General features: G+C 33.0%; 5 protein-coding genes across 5 annotated transcripts; 4 read left to right on the plus strand and 1 right to left on the minus strand.

The window, feature by feature from the left end:
* Positions 1-866: 866 nt before the first annotated feature.
* Positions 867-1,850, plus strand: IZH2 (PAQR-type receptor; the record flags this gene model as incomplete). The annotated part of the gene is made up of 1 exon (XM_003687992.1): positions 867-1,850. One exon carries the CDS (start codon positions 867-869, stop codon positions 1,848-1,850), a length of 984 nt encoding a protein of 327 aa, XP_003688040.1.
* Positions 1,851-2,459: 609 nt separating this feature from the next.
* MPS1 (serine/threonine/tyrosine protein kinase MPS1) lies at positions 2,460-4,784 on the plus strand (the record flags this gene model as incomplete). The annotated part of the gene is made up of 1 exon (XM_003687993.1): positions 2,460-4,784. The coding sequence occupies one exon, from the start codon at positions 2,460-2,462 to the stop codon at positions 4,782-4,784; it is 2,325 nt and encodes a 774-aa protein (XP_003688041.1).
* Positions 4,785-5,058: 274 nt separating this feature from the next.
* Positions 5,059-8,004, minus strand: DBP10 (ATP-dependent RNA helicase DBP10; the record flags this gene model as incomplete). Its single annotated transcript, XM_003687994.1, has 1 exon — positions 5,059-8,004. One exon carries the CDS (start codon positions 8,002-8,004, stop codon positions 5,059-5,061), a length of 2,946 nt encoding a protein of 981 aa, XP_003688042.1.
* A 930-nt stretch (positions 8,005-8,934) lies between these two features.
* On the plus strand, positions 8,935-10,023 carry MET22 (3'(2'),5'-bisphosphate nucleotidase; the record flags this gene model as incomplete). The annotated part of the gene is made up of 1 exon (XM_003687995.1): positions 8,935-10,023. The coding sequence occupies one exon, from the start codon at positions 8,935-8,937 to the stop codon at positions 10,021-10,023; it is 1,089 nt and encodes a 362-aa protein (XP_003688043.1).
* A 578-nt stretch (positions 10,024-10,601) lies between these two features.
* Positions 10,602-12,875, plus strand: GPR1 (Gpr1p; the record flags this gene model as incomplete). Its single annotated transcript, XM_003687996.1, has 1 exon — positions 10,602-12,875. The coding sequence occupies one exon, from the start codon at positions 10,602-10,604 to the stop codon at positions 12,873-12,875; it is 2,274 nt and encodes a 757-aa protein (XP_003688044.1).
* Positions 12,876-12,988: the final 113 nt, after the last annotated feature.

The following is a 12,988-nucleotide window of genomic DNA, read 5'->3' on the forward strand; positions in this document are numbered from 1 at the left end:
ATGTTAAAGTAAATTCTCGTAATAGAGTTTTCAGGTACGTTCATACCCTTTATTAACGTATTCATGGGTACTGAAATTCTTACTCATGATTCTCCATTATAATTCGAATCAATTTTATTACTAACGTCTTAGTAAATCCTGATACCAGAATTGTAAAAAATTACTAAATATTTTTCACAAATCCGCGCCGCGATAATAGTAATCGTTAACAAAGCCTAAAGTAGATATTATTTCTAGACAAATATTATTGTTTTAGATTAATCACATGCCAAAAACTTTCGTAAATAAAATTTTTAAATAAAAATTAAATATAATTTTTTCTGCAATATTTTAAAATAAATAATTTCTAGAAAAAAGTTATTTAAGATTGATATAATATTTTATAATTGATAAAACATATTGTTTCCGAACCTACAATATAGAGTCAGATAATTTATTAGCAATATATAACTTTTCAATTAACTAACCATTTTTTCAATTCAAGTAATACTTAATACTTGCTATAAGATTATAATTATCTGATTATATTTAATCATAAACATAAAATTAGTGATGATTCGTGTTTTTATTATTTTATAGTAAATGTCTGTATTTCTATAAGCTGAATCATTGATTTCATGTTAACAAACGAGATTCCATTTTGATAATTAAGAAAATTATTGAGGAAAGTGCGCGAAATCGTCAACAGAAAGTACTAATAGGTAACATTGATAATAAAATTAAGATCCTGTTTAATGTGATATTTAAAGGTGCACTTTAGTATTTTAATTCATCAAAGGGCAGTTACTTAGTCAATTTCAATTACTACAATTATCTCACAGATTCTTGGCTATTGTGTTAATTAAATATAACCAAATTATAGAGTAATGACAAGTAGCTCTAGGTTACAAAAACGCAATGGCGAAACTATAGTTTCATCTTCTGCTGTTACAGAGGAGGAATATACTATTGCCAATGATGGAGTCAAGAGTAATAAGAAATTAGTGAAAATTATTGGGAGGTTTACAAGACAGTTAATTACAATTACGCACTGGGACGACTTACCTGATTGGCAAAAGGATAATGAGCATATTCATGAAGGTTATGTTAAGGAAACGAACAGTTTTATAAATTGTTTCGAGAGTTTATTTTTTTTACATAATGAATCAGTGAATATTTATTCTCATATGGTTCCAGGATTGTGTGCATTATTTATGTTATTAATTGATATTAATATAATTAAAAAATTTCCAACTACTACATTCGTAGATTACTTTATGATTGACTTATTTTTAGCTGGTGCATTTTCTTGTTTGATATTAAGTAGTGCGTTTCATACATTGAAATCACATTCACTCTTTGTCGCAATTTATGGAAATAAATTAGATTACCTAGGGATAGTTATTTTAATTGTGACATCGATGATTAGTATTTTGTACTATGGTTTTTATGATACACCATATTTCTTTCATTTGTTTTCTACAATTACTATATTATTTGGAATAGCTTGTGGAACAGTGTCATTAGCGAATAAATTTCGTTCAAGAGAATGGAGACCATACAGAGCAACCTTATTCGTATGCTTTGGATTGTCTGCTGTTTTTCCAGTCCTCACAGGAATATGGTATTATGGATTGGAAGATACATTTAAAAGGATTCAATTAAAATGGATTGTAACAGAAGGATTCTTTTACATTTTTGGTGCATTTTTATACGCAATGAGATACCCTGAAAGAATATGCCCAGGTGCATTTGATCTTTGGGGCCACTCACACCAGATCTTCCATGTATTTGTTGTTATCGCAGCATATAGTCACTTCCATGGGTTATTATCAGCATATGAGTACGCTCATGAAATGTTAATTAAGTAGATATATATATTTTATATATTCACACTATGGATGCCATTTTTTTCTTAATGGAGAACTATCTTGGATGATATAAGATTCAAGATAGGCTACAAGCACTGATGATTGCGGTGATACCAAATGATTTCAATAACATAAATAATCCATTATAATACATTGTAGATATGGCGTCTTGACTTAAAATACCTTTATTCATTGAATAACTTCAGCTAAGCACAAAACTAGGCTAGTATTAATTCAGGGTTATTGTAATTTTCTTAACCTAATTTTACACTATATAGTACCCTATCGAAGCTTTCGTGTCAACCCGATGATTATTGTTTTTTTACTTTTGTAAATTTATTTTTAATTAATTTCACAATTGTACACATGTATATATATATACTTATATATAAAGATGAAGATCTAACATTTTTGAATTAGCATTTATTAATATTTTGACGATAAAAGAGAACTGAGCATCATTAAGTTATCCAGATTTTTACCCTAAGAAACTATATATTTACCGTGTGCTGGCTCTTTAGTACCAGGATAGAATTTATCACATAATTTTCAAATTAAGTTATTAACGATTACGATTTTTAAAAAATATCAACAATAACAAAGTTTGTTATGGTGTTGAATGATAATACTAGATTTTCGAAGTCAGGGGGAATTCGAAATGATACTATACAGACTTATAATAATGATTCCGATTCAGATGAAAAGTTAACAGTGTTACCAAAGTTAAGTAACTTTGGATCCGCATTAATATCAGAAAAGAATGAGAATATAACAAGAAATTCATTAACCAACTCTAGCATATCTATGAGTAGTAACTATAATCAAATTAATACTCTTACGAAGAATAATGAAATTGGAACTATAAATTCTAATTTTAATAACGGTCAGATAGCGTCACCGAAATTCAAAGGAATTAAAAATCTTATAGATCAAGAAATGACTGTTAAACATAATGAGAGAAGAAAAGGAAGAAGAATCTTTAGGAAAATAGAATTAAATTCCTTGGGTAAGGCCAAGAGAACAAATTTAGATTACACAATAGCACCATCCCATATGACAGAAGTTAATTATGATCAATATCAAGAGAACGACCACAAAACATTCGAAAGTATGAATGACATGGAAAATGACATACCGAAATATAAGACAACAACTGATAGTATACTAAGTAATAATAAATCAACAGATAATTTAGCAGGTAAAAACTCAAAAAATCATGTCACTACTCCATCATCCTCTTTTGGTTCTACGTTATATTCATCAACTACTAATCCCTTCACAGATTCCAATACATATAATCATTCAAATACAAGCCTACCAAATACAATGATAGATTATAATTTGATTGAAATAGGAGACTTGAATCCTTTCCAGGTTTTAAAAAAATACAATTTACCATCCACTGAGTTAGCAACTATCTCAAAATTATATTTTGAAAAACAAAAAGAAGAGAATAGAAAAAATATAATGAAAAAAAGATCTGTTTCGAAGGAGGGTTTCATGACATCAATTTCATCCAATTCAGTATCATCTAAGATTTCTCGTCAAAGTTCATTCCATACAACAACTAATAATCGTCATAGTTCAATGGTATCCAAACAAGATACTAATGCCATTTTAATGAATACAACTTCTACTCGTTCAGATGAAAAAGTCATGAAACCACTTAATGAATATGAACCTGACAGAAAGGTTTTGGCATCAATAGACATAAATAAAAATATTAATGTCAATGCCATTGAGAAAAAAAGACCTGTTGAACATCAATATTCTTATGAAAAATCCAAAATACATATCTCTGAATCAAGAGAATCCCAAAGTTCAACTGTTGAAAAACCTCACACTTTTCAGGATAACAAAGAAGGACAAAAAATAGTTAAAAAGGTTGAAATTGTAGAGCCTCCAACATCAATGACGAATAGGAAATCTTCTAAGAGTATTGTTTCAGTTAATGACATAGAATATGAAAGAATTGAACTACTCGGAAGGGGTGGTTCATCTAAGGTATACAAGGTTAAGAATACAAACAACAATAGAGTATATGCATTAAAGAGGGTTGTATTTGATGAATTCGATGATACTAGTGTTGATGCATTCAAAGGGGAAATTGAGTTATTAAAAAAGCTTGAAAATGAAAAAAGAGTAGTTAAATTGATTCAATATCAAATGGATAATGGTGTATTATATTTGGTAATGGAATGTGGTGATCATGATTTATCCCAAATTCTTAACCAGAGAGCTAATATGCCATTAGATGTTGATTTTATTCGTTATTACTCTCGAGAAATGTTAAAATGTGTCAAAGTGGTTCACGATGCAGGCATCGTCCACTCTGATCTTAAACCAGCTAATTTTGTTTTAGTGAAAGGTATACTAAAAATTATTGATTTTGGTATTGCCAACGCTGTACCTGACCATACCGTGAACATTTATCGTGATACACAGATTGGGACACCAAATTACATGGCACCTGAAGCGTTAGTGGCTTTGAACGAAGTTAGTAACGTTGAAAAAAAGAATAGATGGAGAGTAGGGAAACCATCAGATATTTGGTCATGTGGATGTATCATGTACCAAATGTTTTATGGTAGGCCACCATACGGTGCATTTCAGAATCAAAACAGATTATTAGCCATAATGAATCCTGAAGTTAAAATAGTATTTTCAGAAAAAACTTCTAAGAATGAAAGGGTACCAAAGTCTGCTCTTGATACGATGAAGGCATGCTTGATAAGGAGCCCAGAGAAAAGGTGGACTGCAGATGAGATCTTAGATGCATCTTTCCTGAACCCTGTTTTAGTCACTCCTTATATAGTACGTGATTTAATCCGAAATGCCGTATATTATGGTTCTGATCAAGGACAAGTATCGGAAGATAAAATAACGGAACTCGCAGATGATGTTCTTAATCGATTAGCGGACTTTAGATTGTAATAGTTAGGTATTTTGAGTAACTTATCTAGAGATACATATATACTTACAAACATTTATTAATAAAAAACTTAATGCATTTTCAATCTAAATTTAGAAGAATTCCAAGCTTAAAACATTTTAAGTGTTAATAAACTTAATTTTTTAGCTGAAACGTCGTTCATACATTCTATTCTTATCGCGGATTTAATTAACAATAGATTTCATTATTCTATTATTAGATATTGTACAAAATTATAGATATTAAAATTATGAATTTACTTATAGCTTGACGTTATTAGTATTTTCTTTTTTTAGAAGGACGGGCATTTTTCTTTTGCTTATTTTCGTTTACCATTCTTTCCTTTCTAATTTGTGCAACGGTCTTCAATTCAGATTTGACACTATTTCTATTATTATAACCCTTAACTTGGACCCCTCTTTCTAATGCATTCTGAACTTTCTTCTTTTGTGATTCATAATCATCTCTGTGTTTATCAGGTAACCTTGGAGCTTTGTTTTGTTTGTGCTTGAACCTTCCTCCAAAGGTTCTACTCCCATCGGAGGGGCCCGTAACGTCTGCCAAAAGATTAGTTGGAATACTATCTTCTCTAACACCGGCCTTCAACGGTTTGATATGTCTTGCCTTAGACCATTCATCGAACCTACCAGATTTAAAACTTGCTGGAATCTTTTGGCCACCTTCACCAATAATATATTTCTTGTTGTCAAGACCATTAATATTGACATACTTCTTCCTACCCTTATCCCATTTAATATTAGCTGTCTGCTTATGAACTTGTACTTTGTCATCATTATTCAAATCATATGCAGCTTGAGCAGCATCATTAGTGAAACCACTAGTTAAGTTCAACTGCTTGTCTTGAATATCCTTAGCTGGTGCGTAATGACTCAAGAAAAATTGAGGATCTTTATAGGTTTTTGGTTTTCTCTTCTTTTTCTCTTGTTCTTGCAATAGCTTATCAGCATCCTCAAATGCAGCTAATGCCTCTTTAGAAATAGTGTAACCGCTTTCATGATCTTCACCCTTTAGAATTTCATCCTCTAATGCATGCGATAGACCTGCTAATCTTTCTTTCTCAAGCAGCTTACGTCTTTCGACTGCCTTTCTCTGTATTGGAGCTAATTGTCTTCTTCTTCTATTCATTAAAACTGCTGTTGCATCTGTAGGATTTCTACCAAATTCAAAAACAGTTTCTTTATTGTTTCTATTTTGAAACTTTGATAAGAAATCAAGTTTTTCTTTTTCGACATTTTTCCCAAACATAATATGCTGTTCATCCCATCCAGAGGCAATAAGCTCTTTGCCTCTTTTAATTGATTCTGGTGATGCAGCTGTACGTGTTCTGAAGTATAACTTTTCAGCTTTTAAAGAAGTTTTTTTCGCCATTTGCAAGTCAAAACTAGCTGACATGATATTCTTATATAGATCACCAATATTTTCTAATTCTAGACGTGGACATGAACCAAGAATCATTCTATCAGTATACGATGGTTTTGGTGGTTGGAAAGTGTATTCTTCATTACCTGCTGCAATCCACTTATTTTTGGCTAAAGAACAGGTGGCTTCATACATTTGTGTTAATAGAATTTTCTTACCAAGAAATAGTTCTAAATCCAGTAAGTATGGTAATTCAGTTTCTGAAGCAATTGAATATGCCCAACCTTTATTACCTGCTCTTGCTGTTCTACCTACACGATGGACAAAGATTTTGGATGAAGCTGGTAAAGAATAATTAATGACATTAGCTAACATTGGAATATCCACACCTCTTGCAGCAACATCAGTGACAACCAGGATTGAAGTTAAACCGGCTCTGAAGTTGAATAATTGATGTTTACGAGCGTGCTGGTCCAATGTACCATACAGATAAGAGACCAAATAACCACAATCTTTTAACAAATTAGAAATATATTCGACATGATGACGTGTTGGTACGAAGACAATTGTAGCTTTTTCAGAAGGTAATTCATTTGCAGAAGGTAATTTTGGTTTAATAAATTTCTCGAATTTTTTCTTCTTATTAAGTTTTCTGTCAGCTTGTTCCCTTTCATTATCTGAATCTATTTCATCACTTCTCTTATTGGATGCAGTCAATTTCTTTATTTCTTCTTCCGTACCTATTTGTAAATCGATGACATCTTGTAAAATGTAAAGTAAAGTTGCTTCTCTCTCTTCATTCTTCGTACTGAAAAATGCAAGTTGTAAATTTTCTGATATCTTTGATTCGGCATCTAATCTAACCAATACAGGATTTGTTAGACCAGCTTTAGCAAAATCGACTAATGAATTTGGTAAAGTCGCAGAGAATAATAAAGTTTGCCTGTTCATTGGCAACGAGGCCAATAATTCATTTAACTGTTCTTGGAAACCCATTTCAAATAATCTATCAGCTTCATCGAATACTACATATTCAACAGTTTTCAAATCTAAACCCATTTCAACTTTTAAGTGCATAAATCTACCTGGAGTAGCCACTATAACATCTGGGTTTGACATCATCATACTGAATTGCTCCTCTAAGGAGTCACCACCGGTTAATAGGACACTTCTTAATTGAGATCCTCTGGAGAAGTCTTTGAAAACTTTATGAGTCTGCATAGCTAATTCTCTTGATGGTGATAAAATAACGGCACGAGCACCGATCTTGCCTGAATGTGTCTTTAATTTTTCAATCATAGGCAAAATGAAAGCAGCGGTCTTACCAGAACCTGTTCTCGCCATACCAACAATATCTCTTCTCTGCAGAATCAATGGAATGGTTTTACGTTGAATAGGAGTTGGTTGCCTAAAACCTTTCTTATTGATATTTGATAAAATAAGTTTTGATAAACCGAAACTTGGGAAACTACCTTTCTTATGTTTGGACTTATCCTGCATGTTGGTAGAAAAATAATCATTCACATCATCAGCATCATCATTAAATGCACTATTTTTAGAATTTTTATCATCTTCATCATCTGACATTTCTAATAAAGGAAAAGGATTAGAAGCTTTTTTAGTCTTCTTAACCTCTTTCTCAGTGGTTTCCTCATCACTATACTCAATCAAATCCTGCACACCGTCATCGACTTTAAAATCGTCCTCTTCATCTGAATCATCACTACTATCACTTCCACTTGCATTAAAAGCAATACTTTTAGCAATATCGACTCCATTATCTTCGAAATCACTGTCATCGCTGTCCGCAGACATAGACCTTTTATTCACTGAACGAGACATCTTAGGGATTGCTGTTCTATGTTATGTAGCACTTACTTCCCAGTAATTACAACTATAATGTATCTGTATTACATCTAGAAATAACTTTCTTCAACTGTACTTCAACACTGACTCTCTAAATATCTTTTGTAGTGAAATTTTTTTTCCAAAATCTCATCTCATCGCATCTCATCGCTTTTTGAAGTGAAAATTTTAAATGGGCGCTAGCATTTAACAGAGTCAGGACATGAAAGTAAAGAAGACACTGTCACCATCAGGACAGAACCCAACAGAACACATAGACCGGTGTATACAAGTTTAGTGCGGAACCTATACATGCTGCATTTTAACATCCAGGGGAACTATCCAAGTGCTGGTTCAATAACGTACACTACGACGATGCAACTTCAAGTTTACTCTCCCCATTCTGATGAACCTTTTTATGGTTTTATTCTTTTTTGGTTCATGCTAAGAACTTCGTTGATTGTATCTTGAAACGACATAATCTTGACGAACCTTGTACACATCGATAATTGCACATCAAACACATTCTCAGGTGCTGAATGCTGTGATGCCAACAACGTCATTAGTGGCCGTTTAATGACATTGTCCAGGTTGCCAGTCGTGCTGCCTCGTGGCTATTACTATCGCTATCGCACGTGACTGACCTTTAACTGTGGAACGCCTACCTTTCACTATCCTAACAGTCATTATATGCCAAAATCGAGCAATTCAATGAGTGCAAGTATCCATGTTTAAACATTGTTTTATATACATATATATATATAAGAAAGAGTATTACTTCGCCAAAAATTTGTCGACCAACTGTTTCCTTCCCTTGTCGTTTTCAATTGTTTCAATTGGTGATCTTCTCTGAACGCCAGGACCCAATCCAAATAAATACCAGGAACAGACAGTATTTACAACGTTGTCCCAATTATAAATTCCACCATGGCCTTCGAAAAAGAATTATTAGTAGCTACTCAAGCTGTTCGTAAAGCATCTTTGTTGACTAAACGTATCCAAGGAAGAGTTATTGCTCACAAGGATTCCAGTACGCTTATTAAGAGTGACAGTTCTCCAGTAACAATTGGAGACTATGCAGCACAGACAGTGATTATTAATGCTATCAAATCTAATTTCCCCGATGATAAGATCTTAGGTGAGGAAAGTGCTGCTGGGTTGAAAGATGAGTTTTTGTCTGAAATTTTGAAAGAGATAAAGGAAAATGATACAATTTTTGATGAATCGTATAGTACTGATTTCAAATTCCGTAGTGATGAGTACCCATTAAAGACGATTGACGATGTGAGAAATGTTATTAATTTAGGGGACTATAAAGGTGGACGTCAAGGCAGATTCTGGTGTTTGGATCCAATCGATGGCACTAAGGGGTTCCTTAGAGGTGAACAATTTGCCGTTTGTCTGGGACTTATTGTTGATGGTACTACTCAAGTAGGTGTTCTTGGGTGTCCTAACTTGTCATTGAAAGAATATGGCGGAGAGAAGGATATCGAGGGCTACGAGAAGTTCGGATATATCTTCCGTGCAGTCAGGGGCCAAGGTGCATTCTACCAACCAAATGCGTCAGATCCAACCGACAACAGCCATTGGACTACATGCCATGTCAGACAACTGCAAGACGCACAACAGATGATCTCACTTGAAGGTGTTGAGAAGGCTCACTCATCGCATAGCGAACAATCGGAAATCAAGAGAGAACAAGGAATCACCAAAACATTACATCTTGACTCTCAAGCAAAATACTGCCTATTGGCACTTGGTCTTGGTGATGTTTACTTAAGGTTACCAATCAAACTATCGTTCCAAGAAAAGATATACGACCACGCCGCAGGTAACGTGATAGTACACGAAGCTGGTGGAATTCATACAGATGCTATGGAGAATGTTCCATTAGACTTTGGCAACGGCTTGACTTTATCAACTAAAGGTGTCATTGCCTCCAGTGGACCTCAACGTTTGCACGACGCTGTCGTCTCCACGTCTGAATCCGTGATCACCTCTAGAGCCAGTAAATAACAAACCATAGATGTTCATATATAAATGTATATACTTTTGTAGCTTAGCTATAAGGCATAACAGCACAAACGAAACAATAAATTTTACGCCATTACGAGAAGCCTTATAAGGCATGCGCAAAGCAGTGAAAGACGTAGCATTGGGGCTCAATGGTGAATAAAGCAAAAGGGCCCGCTTGTAACCATCATACCTCTGTTCTCGATTTATAGCAGAAAATCCATTGCCTGTATACCGATGCTTGTATCGCTTTCCCCCCGTTAAGCTTCTTCACTGCAGATATATGTTGATTTCTACCCTTTAACAACTATCATAACGTGCACTTGTTACAATTTCTTTTTTTTTTTTTTTCAGATTTATTTGATCACCATCACTTACACGACAATAATAAGATAATTATAGATGATAAGATAAATTAATTAAAAACTAATGCATTAATTTGCGATTCCATGTATGTTATTTTAGATCCTTTTTATATAATTGTACTCATATATTAGGAGTTGGTTTTAATAGTTGACGATCCATTGTTACTGGCTGCATCAAGATCACTGTGAATTGCTGAGCTACCGTGAAGTGCAAATATGATTCCGATCAAATCTCAGTCCTCATGGACTGCTGAGATTTTGAATCTGGTGAAGAGGAAGAATATTAAAACTAGGTTGAAGAATACAACAACGTTGAATGTTGCATTGGGACTACCAGGAATGTTCCAAGCATTCACATTACAAACACAAAAGAAATTACATACTGTGGCAATCACTTCTTCAACTTTCTCCGTACTATGTGGTTGTTGTTCCTTTTATTTGTTATACAATTATGATAAACGAGATAAAGTGTTTAGACATGAACTAATTACTCTGCTGACGGTTTGCGATTTTATAAAGACGCTTATTTTAATGATATACCCAACCGTACTGAAATGTGATAGAAACCAAATGGGTAATCAAAAATTATATAATACATTGGGATTTTTAACTGCATTCGCTATAGAGGGTGCTGATTTAGCTATACTTGTATTTGCTATTCATTTTGCATTATTAATTTTTAAGCCTGATATGAAATGGGAGAATAAGAAGACAAAAAATATCGATGGGGGCCTTTTCAAATGTAGGTATTACGTATGGCCAATTGTCATTATATTGCCCTTCGTATTTGCATCATTAGCGTTTATAGATTACTCTATGGTGAATTTCAAATTCGAAAAGACATATACAGAGCTAATTATAGATGATAACGATTTAAATTTCGAATTTCAAGCAAGGACAGGAGGTTATAAACCTTTATCTACAATGTGTTATTTTCCTCCTTCCCCAATATGGTACAAGCTGGCCTTGAGTTGGGGATTAAGATATTTTCTTGTCCTATTCATCCTAATCACATACGCCTGCATTTACATAAGTGTCTCAAGACAAACTTCATTATTGAATAGGACAATGAAAGAATTAGGTTATTCACCAAAACAAGAAAAAGATGATCCACTTAAGAAATCTAATATATTTAAAAGAATATTGAAAAGCTTTTTCCAATTAATTGCACATGTCTTTCTTCCAATTATTGAAAGAGATGAATCAGACTCAGATGAAAGTGCGGATAATTTGTTATTATTTTCGATGTCTAATGTGCATGATAATGAGAACAGCAATAATAATAATTATACTAATAGTAATAATGTTACTGAAAATGGAAATGTTCAAGCTGGCTTGCATTTTCAAGAATCTAACAAACATATGGAATCTTCAACTACTGAAAACAACACAAAATCAAATACTGATATGTTACACAATATATTTTCAAAAAGAAATAGAAGTGGGAATTTAGGCATCCTCAATCATGAAAAATCAGAAGTTGATAATTTACAACAAGGTTTAAGGAGGGAAACATACTTAGCAATGTATCATCGTAGAAATAACACGAGGAGTAATTTAAGATCGATCTTCATATATCCATTTTCGTATATTTGTTTATGGGCTTTCCCAATTGCAATTGATATTACTCAATATAGATACGAAATAGATCATGGTCCAATTATTTGGCTTGCATATATAGGTGCTTTTGTGTACCCTTTAAGTTCATTTGTCGATCTTTTGGTTATTTCATATAGAGAGAAACCTTGGAAACATTCTTGGAGGCAGGTAGAAAAGAAATCTTTAATGGATACCTATAGATACGAGAGTCAAATTGGAGAGGATGAAATCATTAAATTATGCAATTCTCCTTTAGGCAAGTTAGGTTGGTACTATTATTCCTTGCCCTCTGAAGAAGTCGGATTGTTCTCCAGTATATTCTCTATGAGGAAATCAGAAAATGGTAAAAGAATGAAGGAAACACCATCTACAGACAGTGGAATTTCGACACCAGGTAGTTTCTCTAGTGGATCCAAATATTCTCATCATTCCTTTAATCATTCTTCGAACACTATGAAGTATAATAATTTGTCTTCCTCATTACCCGAGATTTCCTTATACTGGCGCTTAATCCACACCTTACCAATGTTACAAGGTGTGAATCTGTACGAATTTAATGAAGAGCTAAAATCAATTAATGGAATAAGTGATATAATTAGAACTAAAACTGAGAACGATACTTGCACAACAGTGAAAATAATTTCAAATGTAACCAAGAACAATTCAACAGTTGCTCACAATAATCTCCACACTTTAACAGAAAACAATGAATTAAAAAAGGCAAGTAGTGAAAGGCATGAGGTGGCATACAATATTGATTTTTCAAACATTACGTTAAATAATACAAACTTTTCAGATGTCGTAAATACCACTTCGACTAAAAATTATCCAACTACCACACAGCAAAAAAATGATGGTAAAGTAACTCTAATCGAATTTTTAAGAGGTTAAAATTCTATATAAACATAAGTAAGATAAGTACAACAATATTCCATAAAAAATTGGATCATAGCATACACAATAAATAATTTTAAAAACGAATCTAATGAATAATTCACCAATTG

This window comes from Tetrapisispora phaffii, chromosome 13 (assembly GCF_000236905.1).
Source record: "Tetrapisispora phaffii CBS 4417 chromosome 13, complete genome".
Taxonomy (NCBI): Eukaryota; Fungi; Ascomycota; class Saccharomycetes; order Saccharomycetales; family Saccharomycetaceae; genus Tetrapisispora; species Tetrapisispora phaffii.